At 33.1% G+C, this 22442-nt stretch overlaps 1 protein-coding gene across 1 annotated transcript in view; it reads right to left on the reverse strand.

The window, feature by feature from the left end:
• LOC136973673 (sorbin and SH3 domain-containing protein 2-like) overlaps positions 1-22442 on the reverse strand; it is a 55320-nt gene that overhangs the window by 19789 nt on the left and 13089 nt on the right. Inside the window, exons 2-4 of the mRNA XM_067268412.1 lie at positions 19798-19918; positions 11332-11377; positions 5532-5595 (exon numbers count right to left, since the gene is read on the reverse strand). Coding sequence (XP_067124513.1) covers positions 5532-5595; positions 11332-11377; positions 19798-19918 — 231 coding nt within the window. The remainder of the gene's footprint in view (positions 1-5531; positions 5596-11331; positions 11378-19797; positions 19919-22442) is intronic.

Genomic DNA, 22442 nt, shown 5'->3' on the forward strand with positions numbered 1-22442 from the left:
TGCCTTAATAATTTCAAGCTATATGGCTCATCTTTAGAGGGAGCATAAAAAAAACAAAAAAATCAATTTGAACACATCCACAAAATTCCAATAGTTCGAAAACTGTCAAACTTATAATTTAAATTTAAATGCTATTAAACAAAATGACTGAAACCAATTTCCAGCAGAAATTTATCAGAAAGAAATTGTTTTTGTCCATGTTAAATCAGCATATTCTGGCTAAGGGGCCATCCATAAATTACATAAGGTATTTTGGAGTGGGTGGAGGTCAAGGATTTCTTACTCAGGGGTAGGGGGGTAATAGATCTCATCTTACGTAATATATTGTTTTTATTTTTTGATCTCGTTGAGTGGTGGAGTTTTGAATTTGGTTTTAATTTGGCAGTTTCTATTAAGAACGCTCGTTGTATTGATGCCATCAGATGTGACGTGATAGAATAATAACGCTAGCAGACTCACTCTCTACACATTTTTTATCATGGGAGAAAGGCCGTTTAGGGGTTTCTCACGGTTTTTTTTTTTTTTTTATTAGAATAAGTGCACCACTCCTATGGGTATATAACACTAAGAATACATAAACCAAAATACATGATACAAAGTAAATATAAAATTAGTATTCGATTTTTAGTGAAAACTAAAATGTAAAACTAGAGATTAGAAATTATAAATAATCTTATCTTCCATATTTTTTGAACATAATTGTAAAAAGTATCAAACAGTGGCTTCTGAACAAGCTTATTGAGTGGATATGGCCACCTAAAACCAAGCGTAAAGATTTCTAATTTCAGAATAAGTCTATCTTGATCGTAAATTGGACAATGATAGATCATATGGTCGACGGTGTCTAGGTTTTCTGTAGAGCAAAAGCAAGAGGCAGTTTCTGTCCTGTTATACATGCTCAGTAAGTAGTTGAGCAGTAGCAAACGTTAAATCTAAGTGGTGATGAGAACCTGCATTCAACACTAGTTAAATAATCTTATTCTACCAGTTTTACTGCTCAACTATTGTTGATTCCACTTTTGTATAGCGTTGTCATAAATATAATTTTTAAGTCTGCTGCGTGAGAGAGGGTTGTGAGTGTAGTCCAAGTCAGTGTCCTTTGCAGCTGACTTAGCCTCAAAGTCGGCTTTTTCATTTCCTAGGATGCCAGTATGGCCACGAACAAACATAAAAGTTATCTTATTTACAAGATTTTTAATATGGTGCTGGATATATGTGATTTTATTGCTATTGAATTGGTATTTATTAGAAATTTTAGGACGGACTAAGAATCACTGTAAATGTTGATAGACAGTTTTGTTTGGTAGTGAAGTGGCCCACTGAACAGCTTGGTAGACAGCATCTTCTTCAGCTTGATATGTGGGGGTATCTTCTAACATATTTTGGGCAAAATATGTCAGTTTGGAGGAAGATACAGATACTTGAGCAGACATGAAGGGGACTTTTGGACCCATCTGTGTAGATATTAATGTCTGCATGGTTATCCATGGAGGAATGTACCCTGGGGATAACCTTGTTTACAGGGTGATGATCAGAGATAGAATAATTGCAATATGGTAGCATTTGAACAGCCATAGATAGGAGTAGAGACTGTTGTTGAGCTTTGATGTTTGTAGTTCTGATATAGTAGTTCAGAACCTTTTCTACAATACATAGTGGCAAAGGAAGGAGCTCTGCTAGAATCAGAGAGGCATTAGTAGAAACAGTTCTGCAGCACTTTGAAATTCTGATGGCAAACTGTCTTTGAAGAGAGAGTAATTTACTTGCTACTGAATTTTTACTAGTTACATGATCCGCTAGATGCCGCGGAAAGTAGCATTGGTTGTACTGCCCTATTATATACAGTTTTATAAGCTTTATGATTTAGTTCCCTGGTGCATGTAGCACATTTTATCAGCATGTAGTTTATTTTCTTGGCCTTAGCCAAGATGTAACCAATATGGCAAGAGAATGTGGTTTCTATTTTCTCTTGTTTTATTTTGTATGAAGTTTCTGTTTACACGTGCACTAGCTGGTCGATCTGTCAAAGTTTTTTGCATCCTTTTGTAAAAATTAAAATTAATATAAAAATGAATATTATGATATTGATTAATGATAATAATAATGAAAAGATTGTTAAAAATTAAAAAATAAAGTTCTTAAAATAAATTGTTCATTTGAATTCATTAAATTTTTATATTTTTAAATTTGTTAACATAGTCTTTTATAAATAATAGTACATATTAATTACTAATTAATAATTATATATTTTGGACCTAAAGTTTTTAGGGTTTCATTAAAAAAATTTATTTTCGTTAAAATCTTTCTATAAAATTATGCCTAAATATTATGTAAGATAGGGAAGGGGAGGGAGGACAAAGAAAATATTACGGTTTCTTAAACAGGGGTGGATGGGGGTCTACAATGGCCAAAATCGCCCTTACATAATTTATGGACGGCCCCTAACTGACCTTTGCAGTTGTTAAAACAAGGGGACTGTCGTCCACTTCTTAAGCATAAGAAATAGAGAGGGAGGAGAAGGTTACAAAATTAAAAATTGTAGAATGACTTCTACACAGGGGGAGAGGTAATCTACATCTTGAAAGTTTATAGCAGAATTTTTTCTCATAGCTTTGTAAATCTCTAACTGCTCTAAATATCTAAGTCGTTCTTTACAGGAGGTGTTATATAGGAGTTGTGCACAGTCAAAATGAATGTCTATGTTGGGGTTGGAAGCAAATATTCCTAATGCAGTGTTGGTTGCCCTGTTGAGATGAAAGTCCAATGTTCTTTGAGACAGGTGTTGAAAGGTCGTCCTGTAGCCCTAATGTATTCTAAGTTGCTGTCAGCAACTTAAAATACATTAGGGCTACAGGATGCTCGATTCTTGATTCTCATAAAAATGACTGATTTATTAATAAAACTTCCTGACAAAGTAATTATTTTTAATAAATTAGTCATTAGAAAACGTTGACATCTCGAGCACCGCAACAGATTTTCCTGAATGATTAAATGTTGAAAAGTAACAAAGTTACATTTCTGTATGTGATGAATAATTTTGTTATCTACTTGTTGTTTTACAATTAAATGCATTATTGAACATGTTCCAGTATCATTTGGATGTGGGACGCAATGTCCCACATCCACGTTCTTGAGTCGTCCTGAAAACATTGAATTTTTCCCAAAAACAGCAACATATTTGAGTGGCTAATGAAATGCTTTCTTGAGGCAAATTGTTCTTAAAACACATCATTACAGACAATCAAACATGGATCTACTCTTTTGACATCAAGTGAATGGCACTTGAAAAATGAAGCAAGACGAAGAAACCAAGTCAAAGTTAGTAAAAAATCAAAGTCGTGTTGACTGTTATCTTCGAATGTTATGGTGTTGTGCATCAGGAATTCCTTCTGATTGGCCAAACTGTCAACAAAGTGTTACGTGAGCATTTTGCATTGTTTGTGTAAAGCAACTCATAGAAAATGACCGAAATTGTGGTGAGAAGACTCATGAGTTTTGCACCAAGATAATGCATCTTCTCACAATTCTTGTTGTTGTTTGTGAATTTTTGGCGAAAAATTCAACAAATACAGTTCTATGAGTTCCATATTCATCTAATATGGCATCGTGTGACTTGTTACTGTTTCCTTGACTAAAATTTTTGCTTTGTGGTTACTATTTTGAGTCGATTGATGTTATACAGGGTGAGGCAGAAAGAACGTTCTGATTTGGAATGACAATAAAAAAAATACAAAGCAAGATAGAGAAAAAATCTTTTATACATGATAAGTACACAGTATGTCATTGTCATCCATTAGGTTTTGAAGAGTACATCAGTTAAATGGTGATTGTCAATGTCGATGCAGTTTTGAAGTCTTTTTCGGAAATTTTGCATTGATCTGTGGACCATGTCCAGCGGAATCGCCTTGATTTCTTGGGTAATTGCTGCCTTGAGTTCTTGCAAATTTGTTGGTCGGTGTTGGTACACTTTTGATTTGAGATAGCCCCACAGAAAAAAAATCACATGGGGTCAAATCTGGCAAACGCGGTGGCCAACCAATATCACCCTGTAAAGAGAAAAGATGGCCCAGAAACAAGTTTCTGAGAATTCCAAGTGACCTTCTAGAGGTATGCGACGTGGCACCATCTTGCTGAAACTATACATCTTCCGAATCATGATCATCGAGTAAAGCATTTACTAATGGACGAAGAAAATTTTTAAGCAATTGACAATAGTGCTCTGACATTACCATCACTGTAACACCGCCCTCTTCAAAGAAATAAGGACCCCACACACCAAAATCACCTAAGGCACACCAGAGCTGTAACTTTCGGACTATGGAGTGGTCGCTGGTGGAGTTCTTGAGGATTACTGTCCGACCAGTACCTAAAGTTCTGTTTGTTGACCATCCCCGATAAATGAAAATGGGCTTCGTCACTGGAGATCAGTACCGCTGTTGGGGGAATGCTCTGCAGAATATCCTGACACAAAGTTTTACGGATTGCATAGTCCCTATCATTCAACTCCTGAACGACCATTATTTTGTAGGGATGCATGTAGAGCGAGCTGTGTAAAAGTCTGCAGAGACTTCGATCAGACATGTTTAATGCAGCTGCATGTTTGCGTGCAGATCGCTTGGGAGACTGCTGTATGGAAGTTCTAGCGACTTCCACATCTTCTGGTCTTGTTATGCTTCTAGGGCGGCCAGAACTCTTTCTTTTTAAAGCTGAACCTGTTCGTCTAAAATTTGAAACTCAAACGACGAATTGTTGGTGCAGCCGGAACCAGATCATGGTGCCCGATCTGAAAGTGCATTCGGAATTTGTACATTCCGAATGCACTTTCAGATCGTTATCACAAGTTCACTGTTCGTAACAAACTCTTCAACAACAAAAGCACAATGCTCTCCACTCCACGCCATGATGATAACTACAAATGGCATGCACAAACAGATCAAGAGAGACCACGCCTACTGCTGTACCCCTATTATGAGCAAAGCAACGCTTCTGCCAAATCAGAATGTTCTTTCTGCCGCACCCTGTAAAACAAAATTTTCTGTAAGACCTGAAGGGGTTTCACAAAAATGACTTTAAAGCATGTTTTGAGGATTGGAAAAAATGTTGGCATAAGTGCATTGCAGTGGGAGGAAACTGAAATAAATTTTGATGAATAAAATCAAATCTTGTGTTTCATTAAACCATTCCTGATACTTTTTGATCACAGGGGTATTACAATTATTGTTCTTAAATTTTCTTTTTAAACAGTAAAATTGATTCTACAAGGTGGAAAATAAATGCTGGTTACAAACATGACGAATTAGAATAATAATAACTGAATTGTATCTTGTTTACATTATTTAGCTTATGGTAAAATTGATTTTGTTATTCATCATTTCACTTAACATTGAGTTTCCAAGAACCTATTAACAACATTAAATAAGGACTTGCTGTATGCTATTGTTGAACCATGAACTGTTCTAAATATACTAAAATTTAAAAATATAAATGAACATTTATAACATATTAAATAAAATAAAAAAAATACAACATACTTGTGAATTATCTTGTAGAATATGTAGCTGCTGATTTGAAGATACTCCATTCATATATGTATTACTAGAAAAGATATATAACAGATTAGATACTTTAAATATATATTTGGAGCTGTCCATAAATTATGTTCACATTTTTCTTGAAATTTTTACTCCCTCTAATTTCCCAGTTTCCATAAACTTCCTCTTTGGATGTCCAACAAAACTCAACCCTTTTAAAACCTTTATCACTTTATGAATGATAGATACCATAAGTAGAAATGAAACATACAAGAAATTTTGAAATAAATATAATAAAATGCATAAACTATATAAAATTTAATGAAATAAAACAGACATCCATTAAAGTTCAACCCCTCTTCCTTGTCCTACTAGTCTTAACCTCCTCCCTCCCTTCCAGCATGGACACTATTTATGGACAGCCCCTTTTAGAATATATATGAATTATATATAAATATAAACATCTCCCTGACCTGATTAATTTAATTAAAACCAGATGAACTGTTTAATTATAGAACTATAATATGGCTAAGTTAATTAAATATGAAATAATTTGTCTAGAGGCAGGCAGTTAGGCCCTCAATCTCATGATAATTTTAATAATTATAATAAATTAATTTTTCATTTAGAATTTCTGGAAGAAAAAATTGGTGCAGAGTGAGACTTGGACCCATAACTCCTGCACACTGTGCAGATACATTGTCAATTATGCTACCCAGATTGCCATCCACTCTTCACTTCCAGAATCTTCTTTTCCTCCAGGAGTTCTGAATTAAAAATTAATTTATCATCATTATTAAAATTATCAGAAGATGGCTGCCTAACAGTCTACCTCTAGACAAATTATTTCATCTCTAACTATAAACTTACCCATATTATAACCCAGTAACTCGACAATTCGACTGGTTTTAATGATGAATTATATACAGATATCCCCCATATAACACAGTAGTTAGGTTCCAAACAAGTGCCATACTATGCAAATTGTGCTACACAAAACAAAGAACTAGGTTCCAGAAGTTAGTAAAAGTGTACTATTCTTTTTCATAATTAAGACAAATATGTTTATTAAAGCAGCCAATAATTAACTCATAATCAAAAGTATTGCACACTACTCTTAATTTTTCTTTAGTGCTAAACACCATTTAATAAAAAATTTTTCTTCTTGGCAAAATATCATTGCCGTTTGAGCTTTCCTGCAGACCTATATCTGAAGTGTCAGCAACATCTTGATTATTCTCCGATTTTCATAAAATCTGATATTTTCATTTTCTTGTGTTTGTTTATGAGATCTTTAAAAATTTAATCTTTTTATATAGTAACTTTTAACTTAATCTATAAAAACAACACACAGTGACAGTCTTTCAGATTCATTTAAAACACTATTACCAATGACAGTGACATCTTGTTTATAGGAAAGCAAGAATAGGAAGCTAAAACAAGGAAGAATAAAAATTGTACAGTCTGTTCTCATTAAAGAAAATCAGGAAAAAGGCATGAAACAACATTAAAAGTTTAAACATTCTAAAATCCGTGGGAAAATGAGACAATACACATGCTTTCTTGAATAAAAGATTGTCAAATTGATGGTGTTTGAACTTAAAAATTGTGCATTTTAGTATGAGGAGGTCTCCAATTTTCAAACTGCATTGTACAAAGGATTTCCCCAATTCTTGAACTGTGACAGAGCAAAACAGTGTTGTAGGAATGCCTTGCTGGCAGAGGGATACCTGTATTTTTATTACTGTGAATAAGCAGTTAACCAAGTGGATCAATGTTCCATACAATTTTAATTTGTAAAGTTATTCTATGCATTGTTCTATATCAATAACTTACTGTAAACCTGAAGATGATCACTGAAAGCAATTGAAAACTTGTGATGTTTGGAGTTACTTGAACAATGACAGGATATAATACAAAGAACAAAACCTTATTATCAAGTACGAACATAAGATTTTTTAGAATGATACAGGTTCCAACTCTGAGGCATGTCCTGAATAAAAAAGTTTTTCACGACACAAATATATACAAAATTCATAATAAAAATCTTTGTTACAATCCTTTAGATGCCCGAAGTTATCCAATATACCAGTTTCAAATTATGCGAGTGCAGGCCTCATTTTCTTTAAATTTACCTTAACCTACTTATATAAAAGTGATAGAAGACAAACATAGATAGATAGATAGATCGATCGATAAAAGGAGGAAGAGAGATAGGATAGGGGGTACCCAATTGTTTTGAATGTTCCCTCAATGGTTCAGGTGGACTTAACTTCCTTTGTCTCGCCAGATTATTACTCCACTTTTGGGTAGTCTCCACACTTCTAAAAAGAAAATTCAAGATGTTCCTTCTGCAAAACACCTCGACAGACTCCTACTATATCGTCTCTTTATCCTATTCCTAGCTTTAACATCAACCTTCCGTACTCTTGTCTTCTACTAACAAAATGACTGAGTCGCTTCTTGATCTGTGTGATCTCTCTGGCATCTACCCAAAAAGTGGTTCTGTCTCCCTTCAGATCACCCCAGGGCCTTCTTCTACCCATTGTTCCCCTCCCACACTTTCGGGATTTGGGCATGGGTAGAAAGTTCTTGAATTTTGGGGAACAAGGAAATTAGAGAACAATAGAAAGTTGATGGGTAAGAAAAAAATTGAGGAAAGAAAGAAAAAACAATTATAATATAAACTTATAAATTATGTACGAATTATGGCATCGTGCCACAAACCTATGTTTTTGATTAAATTTTTAGTTGTGCTGGATTTTTCAGTTATTTAGTGAACTGTGAAACACATCCAGTTTATTAGATTATTGCGAATATTTTTAAATGTATGAAAATAATAAGTCACACCTTCCAAACTATCAGGTCAGTCCATAAGTTCATGCGTATTTTTATCTACAAAAAAAGCAGCAAAAAATTTTAATTAAATTTTATTTCAATCTATAATGTATTCACCATTATTTTGTACAATTTCTTGCCATCTTGATGGTAGCTTTTTAATCCCGTCTTCGTAAAATGATTTCGGTTTTGAATCAAAATATTCAGAAATAGCCTTTTTTACATTGTTCTCATCCTCAAAAGTTTTCCCTTTTAAAAAATTCTGCAAACTGCGAAAAAGATGATAATCACTGGGAGCAATATCTGGCGAATATGGTGGATGAGGTAAAATTTCCCAGTTGTAGCTTTCAAGTTTCTGTACAGTTATTTTTGCAGCGTGTGGTCTGGCATTGTTATGCTGCAAGAGAACCTGCTTTCTGTTCACTAACGACGGTCGATTTTTTTTCAATTTTTCATTTAAACGCTCTAATTGCTCACAATACATTTGAGCTGTAATTGTTTGATTAGGTTCTAACAGCTCAAAGTGAATTACACCTGACATATCCCACCAAACAGACAAAAGAATTTTTTTTGGATGCAACCCACCTTTTGCAGTCGGTTTTGGCTGCTTGTCGCGATCCATCCATTGTCTTTTTCTCGTCGCATTATTATAGAGGATCCATTTTTCGTCTCCAGTAACAGCCTGCCAAGAAAAGGTTCTAAAGCAATACCGGATAAAAGAAACGTGCAAACATTTACACGTTGTTGAAGGTTAGCTATTGACAGTTCGTGTGGTATCCATTTTCCTAGCTTTGAAACTTTTTTGATTTGTTGTAGGTGTCTATGAACAGTTCCATGGGATGAATTTAAGCGTTCCACAATTTCATCAACTGTTAAAGATGGTTCTGCTTCAACCAGTGCAGAGAGAGCATCATCGTCAAAGTCGACGGGTCTTCCAGTAGGAGCCTTATCCTCCACACTAAAATCATTGTTTCTAAATCTTTCAAACCACTTCTGCGCAGTCCTTGCATTAACTACGATTTGATTATGTACAGTATTTATTTTTTTTGGCTGCATTTGTAGCATTCTCACCACTTAAAAATAAAAAGTATAAAACTTGTGTTTTATATTCCTCGGTTACTTCCATTTTAACGAAAATAAACAACTGAAATGTTCACAATTCTGAACAGTATTATATGAATGAGATCCAATTTAACACTTCAGTGTAAAAATTATCACATTAGACTGACATTTTTAACAGCAAAACAAGATTTTTCTCAATGTCATAAAAATGCACTTGGACATATGGACTGACGTGATATATCCAGCAAAATAGTTTTTGGCATTAAATTCTATTTATGTTTTCCAAATATAAATGCTAGGTAATTGAACATCAATATGTGCATGAGATCTAAATTTAAATCAGACTCCATCATCATACGAACTGTAACAAAACTTTATTATACATGGTCAGAGCAACTGTATCATACATCTACATTCTCAGGTGACACACTAAAAAAATGTTGCCAACCAACTCCAATTATGGATAGGGTTGCCAGTCAGTCTTCTGGATCTCTGGCAGCCACAAGTTTAATAAAAATTTAATGAAACAAATGTTTCCTGCTTTAGGTTTTAACAGGTCTGAAATCAAACATCTAAATAGAATACAAATAGTGTGAAAGGTGTGACTTATTATTAGAAGAGAAAAATGTATGAAAATTAGTATTTTCTTAAAAATGTTACAACCAGTTTTTGAAGTGAAAGTTTTATGTAATGAAAAAACACAAATATACCTAAAACCAGTAAAATTATTTAATGATATAAACATTTTCATCATTTACTCATGATCATCATTAGGTATATATTATGAAATTTGTTAATATATACATGTATATTTGTGTGTTTTTCATAAAAATGTTAATTTTAATTCTAATGCAATAGCATAAAGAAGAATAATGCATAAAATTGATAAAAAAATAACTGAAAAAATTTGTTTAATTTATTAAAAACAGCACTAATCTCACATTGCGATCTACAATGTTAATAAAACTGAATTCAAAATAAAAAATGCATAATAGTGAAAGTAATAATAATGAGCTGACTTAATAGTGTAACTATAGAAAATCATAGACAATCGTTATTACATAAAACTTCATAATTTCTCGAATGAGTACTCTCTGAATTTGATTTTAATTAACATGTTTTTCAGATAATTCATTTTTGGATAATTGATGCTCTACTATATTTAAAATTACTTTAATAAGTTTGTAAGCCACATACTTATGAGAAATATGCATTTTTAAAAATTAAAAACATGCAATTTTTTGAGAAATTAGCATTCAATAAAATATTTTAAATGCAAAAAAAAATCCAGCAACAAGTTGAATATAATTTTCCCATGTTTTATGAGCTTTTATTTAAAAAAATAACTTTTATATTATTAATTATTTGAAGAAAGCTCAATTTTGAAGGCAGTGATGAGTTTTATAGTAAATTGTAAATGCCAGTAATGAGTAAAATCTTCATTAAGTCCAACCCCTCTTGAGATAGGTCATATGACCACCCACTATCTCCCCACCCTCTTGACCTTTAATCATCAAAATCTAACAGCATTGATGCTCCTTATACATGTATAAGGAACTACCAAGCCAAGTTTCATTTCTTAATCTTTTTCCCATCCTGAGATATTAAACAAGTAGATACCAACACACACATGAAATTTTTTCCATTTTTTAAATACTTTTTTCGGGTTCAAGAGGCCTTGAAATGTAAAGATTTGCCAAAACTCAATGGATTAAATCTGACACAATTCCAATACTTCCCCTTGTAATGTATACACAACAGCCAGAAAAGTAAAAAGAAAATTTTTGATTTTAAATTTACACTTTGTAATCATTTACTAATCTTTAATTACCAATCATCTATTATTATTAATTTATTATTTAAAACTTAGCTTTGTTACTATGTTATTATTATAACTTACAAAATTGAACTTGATGGAGATTTACATAACAAGGAAGCTGTCAAATCTATTAAAATTGAAAATAATTATTAATGATAAGTTAATGATATAAGATAATGATAAATAAATAATTAATATTACATATAATAATGAATAATATAGGTCTCATTTTTCATCAATGAATATTACATTAAAAACAAAATACAGTAGAGCATCGATTATCCGACCCCCGATTAATCGACCGCGTTCTAGTCGGCAAATTCAAATGTCCACTAGTGATGTGGCGCTACAATATTTGGTTGTCTTGCTACTTTAATATTATTTTTGTTAAATTTTTGCATGTTTTAGCTGGCAGCACTGGCTCGACCATGAAAGGGAGGCTAGTATTTAAACCAGGCCTAATACACTATACTAATAATGTATTTTTTCATACTTTTCGATTATCCGACTTTTCAGTTATCCGACCAACCCCAGTCCCCAATTAAGTCGGATAATCGATGCTCTACTGTATTTAATTTATAACATTAATAATATTATTTCTTAACTGACAATCTTATACAAAACTATATCCATGAAATAAAAAAACAATTATCTGTAAAATATACACTATTCACAGGTAATCAGAAATTCATTAATCATCATATGTAACTTAATTAACAAATCATTTATTAAATCTCATGAAAAATTGTATAATGATTGACTAATTATGTAATGGCTGAGATAGTCCATAAAAATAATAAATAATAAAAATATAAATATTGGTTATTTAAAAAGACAGACATACTTATTAATTCTAAAGCTGGAACTAAAAACTGAAATTCAGGTTTCCAGCAATTCACTAATCAGTGAATTGATTACTGAATTGCTGGAAAGTGAGAGGAAGGTGTGAATTCTAGATTTAGACAAACATACATTAACCTAAATCAGTGTTTCTCAACCGCTAACAAATCATTGCCCCCTTCAATAAAAAAGTTACGTAGTATTGCCCCTTCAATAAAACCATTACGTAGTATCGTCCCCTTCACTCCAAAAAAATTTTTGTTAGGTTTATTAGTTTATTTGATAAATATATACTATGTAAAAAATTAAACATTTACTTACTCAGAATACAAGTGTTAACAAATTTAACAAATATAATAAAATCTAACACTTTTTATTGAATATAAAATGTTTAAGTATACAGAAAAATTATTGTTAGTGTGAACCTTGAGGCTGATGAAGTTGAGCCAATTTGTTTATCTTTGGTTCAAAATTTGTCAAAAGTAATTGCAAATCACCTTTTTGTGTTAATTGTAACTAATTTCTTTGTTTGGACAATAACTGTACAATAGCACTAAATCCTTTTTCTACAAGATAAGAAGTTGGAAATGCCATAATTAATAACTTGATCTCATTCCAAAGCATTTTATATCTGTGTCTATTTTTTATCCAAAAAGATTCAATATTATCCTGTGTATACAAAATCTTTGCTTCAACATCATTTTGCAAATCAATCAATTTCTTGCATTGAGGCAGGTATTGTATTTACATCCACGTTAAAAGAATCTATTATCCAGTTTTGTATTATTAGCTGTTCTATGTCTTTAAAGTGAATATTCATATCATTTTTTATATTTTCAATATGTGTGCAATATATTTCTAAATTAGTATCCCCAATATTTTTTGCGCTTATTGTATTTAAACAAGAAAACAGAGAAAATTCTCTATGAGTCATATTATTTTTGAAGAGAGTTAGTTTGTTTAAGAAGGATGTTACGGAACTCTTACCTTTGATGAGATTGATATTGTTGCCTTGCATTTTTGTCAAAAATTCGTTAAACGTGTAACTCCCCCATCTTTGAGTTGCCTGATGTTTGGGTTAATTTGTATAAACGTATAAATAATAATAACTGACCACTTGTCTCCACTTCCCTATGTTTTTCTATGTGGTTGGTTCCACATCTCTATGTGCATGAGTGTAGATACTATGTGATTTTTAAAACTGTTTTTAAAATTTCATTTTAAAATTTTGTATTCTATCCGATTAACATTGTTCCAATTCTGTACTTCATAAGTTTTGTTCTGAAAAAGTTCCATTTGAGTTGCCTGATGACAATATTTATATGAATATCGAAAGCGCTAGCAAAGGAATTAAAAGCCCTTTAACGCCGTTTTCTGTTGATTTATTCATTTTTTTCCTCTCAAGTAAGTGTGTTGGCGTGACTTCCATACTATGTTTTTGCATTATTTTATAACACAATAAATAAATAATAACCTTAAAAATACAATAAAAATACAAATACAATGCATTTTAGGAATTTCAAATGCCTATGCCTTATTTACATATAATTAATTTGTAGGGTTATCGAAGAACAATCTCCATACATTACATAGGGATTCTGAGTCTTTATAGTCAATACAACTATTTTGCAATGTGATCTTGAATACTTTCACTGTTTCCAGTGTCCTTAGGTTGTGTTCATCGTAGACTCTCTTTATTAGTCTTGTTTCACTTAGATTTGTAGACACTCTAGCTGTGTTGAATATTGAGCTAAAACTGTTGTAGGTTTGTTGTTATCTGTCATATTTGTGTTCATTGGATACCATCGGATATGAATGCTTCTTTTCCATTTTTTGTGCCAGGTCCATAAGCATCCATATCTGGTGGTATCCATATCCAGATGCACATACCAAAAACTAAATGCATAATTATAAATTTTGATAACAGACACAAACCAATTTACAGATAAATTGCTAAATATTTAAATGTCAGCTTATGCTTCCATAGAAATGCCACAATCTACAAATTGCTACATAACAGCCAGGATGAGCTAGACAACAATAATGCACCAAGTGTATATTCTATCCCACTAACAGATGCAAGATTCAATGCCAACTTATGTACATTGGATCAAAAATTAGATCTTTAAAATGCAGAATCAATGAACACAAATATGACAAAGATAACAACAAACCCACAACAGCTTTATCTTGATATGCAACAGAGCCCAGGGTGTCCATAAATCTAAGTGAAACAAGATTAATAAAGAGAGTCTACAATAAACACAACCTAAGAACACAGGAAACAATGGAAATATTCAAGACCACATTGAAAAATAGTTGTATTGGCCATAAAGACTCAGAATCCCTATGTAATGTATGGAGATCGTTCTTCGATAACCCTACAAATTAATTATACGTAAATAAGGCATAGGCATTTGAAATTCCTAAAATGCATTGTACAGTACAGTAGAGCATCGATTATCTGACTCAATTGGAGACTGGGGTTAGTCAGATAACTGAAAAGTATGAAAAAATACATCATTAGTATATCCCATGTAATTAGAATATTAGTACTGTATATCGCTATTAACCTACTTCACGTTGAATTTTCATAGATGTTAAGGCTAACAAAATTTTTTAAAATAATAATCGTTGCTATTGTATTGTTAAAAATTATTTCTTTATTTTTGTATTTATTTTGTGTAAAATAAAGAAAAATAGAAAATTAAGCCTGGTTTAAATACTGGCCCCCCTTTCATGGTCGAGCCATGTTGCCAGATAAAACACACAAAAATTTAAAAAAAATAATATTAAAGTAGCCAAGACATAGCCAAATATTGTAGCGCCCACATTAGTAGCAGACATTTGAATTTGCCAACTAGAACGCGGTCAGTTAACCAATGTGACGGTTGATCAGGGGTCAGATAATCAATGCGCTACTGTATTTGTATTTTTATTGTATTTTTAAGATTATTACTTATATACGCATTATTTTATTAATATATAATGGTACAATATATTTATATATACACAATTACAATGTTTAGGATAAATATATAAGCAACATGATTGAAAATTTAAAACATTCCATGTTAAAATTCGAATTTGTAAAACTTCAAGCCTGAAGCAGGTTTATAAAATAAACCAAAAATGTTTATTATACAAATTCTGTTTGCTGGATATTTATGTAAGGTATGGATTTTATTACTAGATAGCATTTCCATCTGTAATCTTAAAATAAAACTGACTATAATTTGTGTGTTAACAAACTTTTATTAACACTTCTAGCAGATAATTTAATTACGTACACTAATAAATTACAGTCAAGATTATTTCAAAGTTGAAAACTGAATAATTGTTTTTCTTTAACATTTTAGGGGAAAAAATGTATTTCTGATCTGTTAACTACTCTGCATATTGCAATAGCCTTGTTAATTGGCATAAGACAATAGATAACTGATTAGTGTGTTTCACCAATAAACAATTGAAGAGCGACAAGTAAAATACTGTTGTATCAATTGAAAGTTGACAACAAAGAAAACATTGTAAATACAGTAAGTAATTAATTTCAAATTGGTTATAACACAAGATTTAATTCCAGAGTTGTCAATTAAATAGTTTTTCAGTATCAATAAGAAAGTATGTTAAAGAAGAGAGAATTGAGTCTTGAAGAAAGAGTGCAGATTGTACATGAGCAGAAAAAATGGCAATTCTCCTTCTATTATTGCAAAAAAGCATCAAATATCACAAGGAGTCAGAAAAATAGTGGTCAAATATTTAAATAACAATACAGTGAGAAATTTACCACAGGGACACTGCCCTAAGGCCACAACATCAAGAGAAAATGCCACAATTTTCCATGAGACCACCAAAAACGTTTTTATATCAGCTAAAGAAATAAAAGAAGAGCATACACTTGAAGCCAGTGTTTCAACTATTAATAGAAGAATAAATAAGAAAAAGTTTCCGTGGAAGAGTGGCTCGTAGAAAACCAATGATTTCAGCAGTGAATCAGAAGAAAAGATTAGCTTTGGCCAAAAAATTTGTGGACAAGCTCCTAGAGTTTTGGAAGCGTGTTATTTGGAGTGTTGTTTTAACTCATTACTCCAAATAACACGCTTCCAAAAACGGAAATTTGTTTGAAAAAAGAAAAATCAAGCAGTCGATAAAAATAAAACTTTGGAAACAATAAACACTCGCCTTACATAATGGCTTGGTGGTGTTTTTCGGGGTTCGAAATGGGCAATATTGTTCAAATTCACAATTGCATGAAAGCAGTAGATTATAAACAGATACTTAAAGACAATTCAATGGCATCAGCAAGGAAAAAGGGGATTGAAAATAAATTTGTCTTTCGACAAGACAATAATCCCAAACTTACAGCATTGCTTCTCAGAAAATATTTCAATGAAAATGATATCAAAGTTCTTGAATGACCACTGCAGTCACCAGACTTAAATTTAATAGAACATCTGTGGGACAAATTAGACCACTGTATTCCTCTTAGCCATAGAAAATCTTTATCATTGTACAAAGAAGAATTATTTAATGTTTGGTCAGAAATTGGGCAGGATATCATTCGTAAATAAATTAACAGTATGCAAAGTCAACCTCTTCATTTAATTCAGGCCAAAGATGGTCTAGCAAAGTTCTGATTTGACTCTTTCTGAATGTTTTATTTCGTGTCAACTTTGAAATGGTTTTGCCATACAACACAAATTTACAATTTATAAAACATACATAATATTTTCTTCAAAATTTAATGATGGATTTAATAAAAACTTATGTCTTAAAAGTAAAATTAAGGCTAATTTAATTTTTAAATATTGATAAGATAATGATAAACTCAAAAGTTGAAAACACAGGCTATGTCAACTTTGAAATGATCTTGACTGTAGTTATTATATGTGCTTTCAGAGACAGTAAACTGCTTAAAAATACATAATTTCTTAAATATCTTATTTATATAAAAATTAATAATTTATGAATCAACATTGATAAATACAGGGTGGAGCCAAAAGGACAAATGTTTTTTAAAAAATCACATCATCTGTAATTGTTACTACAAAAGATATTTGTTGGATATGAGTTTTGTATTAAAATACAGTATTTATTCAACATATAAGATGAGGTTTTTATTCATTTTTCACCGCTTCAAAAACTTAGGTCATCCCAGACACATGAGCAAAAGATTCTTTGCATTTTTGCAATAATTTTTGTGAACCTTGTATTTGCAATTTTTACAGAATGCTCACTCTGGTGTTTAAAAACAAAAGTATTTTATCTGGGTCATTTGAATCATTCTCGTGTATTGTCAGGAATAAAAATGAATAGTAAATTGAAATTCCAATTATAAAGATAAATTCCAAAATCACATGGGAGCCCAATATAAGTTTTAATCCATGAAAACAGATGATTATTCAGAAATCAGAATTCAGAGAAACTCATAATTGTGATTGATGAAGAGTGGATTCAACTGTTAAGGATTGGCAAACAACATTCCCAATTTTCCAGCTTTACATGAACATTTGACAATTGACAACATAATTTTCTGTTGTCAATTTTAAAAGATTTTTTCCTTAAAGTTAAAAATGCCAGTCACTTTTGCAGGACAATGTTTGCATTTAAGTGCATTTTATATTTTACTTGTGATTAAAATGATTAAACAAAATAAAATTAGAACTGTATTAATAAATCAAATTTTCTTTATTTTGATCTTTAAAGTCACACCTTGTCCTATATGCAAGATTGTCTTATAAGTAAGTAAATAAGGTAGTATTTTACAGAATCAAGTGTGGAAAATAATATCTCCCATGTGGTGTCCATTATCAGTGACGCATTTCTGGAAGCGTTTTTGGAAGTTGGCATCCATTCTTCCAACATCGCTCTGTCGATTTTGGCAACTTCCATGCGAATAGCTTTCTTCAAGTTACTTCAAGGTGCCCCACAAGAAATAAATGCACATGGATAGCTCAGGCAAATGAGGAGGCCAATGAATGTCAGTGAAACTGGAAATGAAGAGACCAGGGAAGAGACAATGAATAACATCTATTGATGCTGTAGCTGTGTGGGCCACTGCTCCATCCTGTTGAAACCACACATCTGATGGAAATATGTTCCGTTGTAATTCATGTAAAAAAATTGTTTATCGTCTAAATATAGTGCTCTGAGTTCATGGTAACTGCACTCCCATTATTGTTTTCAAAAAGTAAGGACCAATGATGACAGTTTTGCCCATGGCGCACCAAACTGTCACTTTCGGGCTGTGCAGTGGTCTTTCGTGTAATTCTTTTGGACTTTCAGAAGCCCAATAACGGCAGTTCTGTTGATTCGCCATGCCACTGAGATGAAAATGAGCTTCATCACTCATCAAGAAAATGAGGTTTTCATTTTGCTCAAAAATTGCTTCCATCTCGTGTGTGAAGTTAACCTGCTGTGCGTAATCCCCTGGCTTCAACTGTTACACAACAGCCAATTTGTAGGGGTGGAAATGCAGGTCTATATCCAGAATACACCGTACCAAACAATTGCTGATGCCAAGTTCAGAAGAATGTTTCTAAGCAGATCGACGAAAACTGTGCAGCAAGAGTAGTCTGACATTCTCCACATTTTCAGGGGTATGTGCTGTTTGTGGTGCTCCCAGCAGTCTTTTGTTCATTAGTGTACCTTGTGTACAAAGTGCTTTAACCCAATGAAAGATAGTGTTATGAATGGGAACAGCTTTGTTTCTGTGGTTATTGAAATGACAACAAAACTCACCCTGAACTGCCATGACAGACTCATTATTCTTGACGAAACAGTCGTATGCAAACACTCAGTGTTCTATCATCCACAGCTCCATATCTTCAATTGAAAAGACAATGCTAAGACATCACTACCTTCACGCCACCTGCCACACATTTGTCACTCCACCTGGTGGCGAGTTCTAGCCATTTCAAAAACGTCTGTCTTTTCTGCCCCACCCTGTATATCTTCTATATTCAAACAAAATAGCTCAGTTAGAATGAGTGACTTTTGAACACTAATAGATAAATGAAAATATCAATAATTTTAAAAAATAAAGTATAAAAGAAATTGATTTTATAGTAGATAATAAATTCCAATGAAATTACCAAGCAAATGTATTCACTTCTTCATTGACTAAATTCATAGATAATAAACTATCTCCAAACAATCTATATCTTTCTACTCATTTTATGTTTCTATTTCTATATTCATTTTACTTATTTATGTTTCATAATCTACTTTATTTTAAATCCAAATAAGCCTGTAAATCATGAAAATTTATAAAGCCTTGACTTGCCTTACCTTACTAACAACCAAACTTGAACAGACTGTTTAGTTAATAAAACTAAAAGACACATTGTTAATTAAAAACATTTTTGGCTACTATTCTTATTGTCTTCAATTTAAAATAGGGGTGGAAATCTTTTGTCATATACATGACAGTTCCATTTGTAAAGAAGATACATTTTTCAATTGACTTTTATTTATTTATTTATCACAAAAACCAATCCTTAACTAAGAAATCTGTTCAGTTTTGATTACCTTAATATCAATAAAGCAAAGTTTACAAATCAAACTTCTTTAGTTTCAATATTTTTGTACAAATGAGCTATCAACTTTCATTTCATAAAAGAAAATTAAAGATACAATGATCATAAAACAAGAAGTAAAATGATAATGATAACAAAGTTAAACACTTTAAAGACAAAAAACACTTACTAATTTCATCTGGTTCTTTAATAACTTCTATATAGGATAAAGGAAAAATACCCTTTTTATTTCCAATTCTACCTTCATACCAATTGCTGTCGACACGTCTGGTCAAGACAACTTTTTCTCCCTATAAAAATTTTATTTATTATTATTATATATCACTTATATATAAAACGAATGAAAGTGTAACAATTATACAGGTGTACAGCAAAACAAATACATACGAGATCTGTTCAAAAAGTTTAGGAACTTTTTGAATAGCGCGCCTCCAGTTGGTTATTTTTTAATCTGCTTGGAGGCGTTGTGTCCACAAAAACCTCCTGAGTAACCTCCTTCAATCCATTTATTAATATCTTGTTTTGGTATATAGCTGTTTATGTAAAGGGGTGTTTGTGGCATTTAGCAAAAAATTGGATACGTGGAAATGAGCTCTTTGAAGGAGCAGCGTTGTTCTGTGAAATTCCATGTGAAACTCAAGAAATCCTTCACGGAAACTTTTGAGTTAATTACCAAGGCTTATGGTGAAGATGCTATGAAATGTAATGCATGTTACGAGTGGTTTACCTGGTTCAAAAAGGGACAGCAATCAGTGGAAGATGACGAGCGTTCCGGACAACCATCAACATCGACTGATAACCCCACATCGAAAAAGTGAACGATATCATTCATGCAAATTGACATTTGACTGTCAGGGAACTTGCAGCAGTGTGTGGCATCTTGATTGGTTCATGCTATGAAATCCTGACTGAAAAATTGAGGATGTCTCGAGTTGCCACCAAATTCGTGCCTCGCCTGATGACAGCAGACCAGAAACAACATCAAGTTCAAGTCTGTCAGGAACTGTTTGATTGAGCTGAAGAGGATGAAACTCTTGTCCAGGATCATAACAGGTGATAAGTCATGGGATTATGGAATATAACATCGAAAGAAAAGTGCAATCTTCACAATGGGTGGGTGAAACATCCCCACCCCAAAAAAGCTCAACAAGTTCACTCAAATGTTAAGGCGATGACTGGTTTTTTTATTCAAAGGGGTTGTGCATCACAAATACCTACCTATAGACCAGACAGTCAACACAGAAGTACTACCTGGAGATTATAACGTGCCGGCTCATTCGTCCCTCAGAACTCGTGAGTTTTTGGCCAAAAACAAGACTGCTGTGCTTCCCCACCCACCCTACTCACATGACCTGGCCCCATGCGGCTTTTTCCTGTTTCCCAAACTAAAAAAATCAACTCAAAGGAAAAAGATTTGCCACCATTCCAGAGATAGAGAAAAATTCTACAGAGAAGCTTATGAGCACTCTGGAAGAAGCATTCCAGGACTGTTTCAAAAAGTGGAAACACCATTGGATAAGTGTATACATTGGGGAGGAGACTACTTTGAAGGGGATCCTGACTAATAAATTGTAAATGAAGTATTTTTTTTTGTAATAAATAAAGTTTGGGAACTTTTTGAACAGACCTCGTACTCAGCCAATAACTAAATGCAGCCAAAGGTATGTTTAAAAATTTATCAACTTTATCAACAAGATATTTATAAAAAAAATTACTATGAGGGCAATGGCGGATCACACGTGAATCAAAGGACTGTCGGTCCATCGCCCATCCATTTCCATCATTGCTCAGACGTCGCTTATCGAAATGAGACGAAAGGGATTTAGTAAAGTCCACGACGATCATCAAAACTATAACAATATTTATTGCGAACAATCAGTACAAGTACCGTACATGTTAGAGCTACACGTGCTCTCAGCTAACATCCGACAAACTAATGTATCCCAGAATCCACCGGAATAATCAAATTTCGTGTACGAGGCTATGGGGGCCTCTAGAGGAACGGCGCCATCTGTCGAGCCTGTGGCAAGTTACTGGTCGCCGCAGTACCCCCCTCCTAGCGACCGCGATCGACAAATCTCACTGGGAGCTTGATTTTACGGCCGCATCGTGAGGTTTTTGCCTCGGTTGTAGGTTCTGCTTGCTGGGTATGTCCAGCTACCGTGTTGCTGGGTTGGTCTATCACTGGCTGTGTAGGGCTGATTGATTCTTTCTCCCTGAGCAGAAAAGCGGGTTTCAGTCTGTCGATGGAGACGACCACCTCTTTACTGTTTTTCAGAATTTTGAAAAATTTGTCTCCTTTCTCCACCACAGGAAATGGTCCCTCGTAGGGAGGGCGCAGTGGAGCGCGTACGGCATCATAACGAAGAAAAACGTGACTACAGTCTCTTAACTGCATGGGAACAAAAAGTTTGGGCTTCCCATGTGATGCTGTTGGCGTCGGTGTTAAGTTTTTGAAAAAAACCTTTAGTGTTTTTATGAAATCGGAAGTATTTATGTCTGCTGGGGTAGGATTAAAGAATTCACCTGGTAAACGTATTGTCTGTCCGTAGACCAACTCACTGGACGTTGCTTGCAGGTCAGGCTTGAACGTTGTCCTTAACCCAAGCAGTACGGTAGGGAGTATCTCTGTCCACCGTTCCGTTAAGTAGGCCCTTAGAGCACACTTTAATGTCCGATGCCAACCTTCGATCATACCATTAGCTTGGGGATGGAAGGAGCATGTATGTATATGCTTGGACCCCATTAGGATGGACAAAGACCGAAATAGGCGTGATTCAAATTGGCGCCCCTGGTCGGTGGTAATGACCCCGG

Source organism: Centruroides vittatus, unplaced genomic scaffold (assembly GCF_030686945.1).
Source record: "Centruroides vittatus isolate TY-2023 unplaced genomic scaffold, ASM3068694v2 contig_3260, whole genome shotgun sequence".
In the NCBI taxonomy this organism is placed as follows: Eukaryota; Metazoa; Arthropoda; class Arachnida; order Scorpiones; family Buthidae; genus Centruroides; species Centruroides vittatus.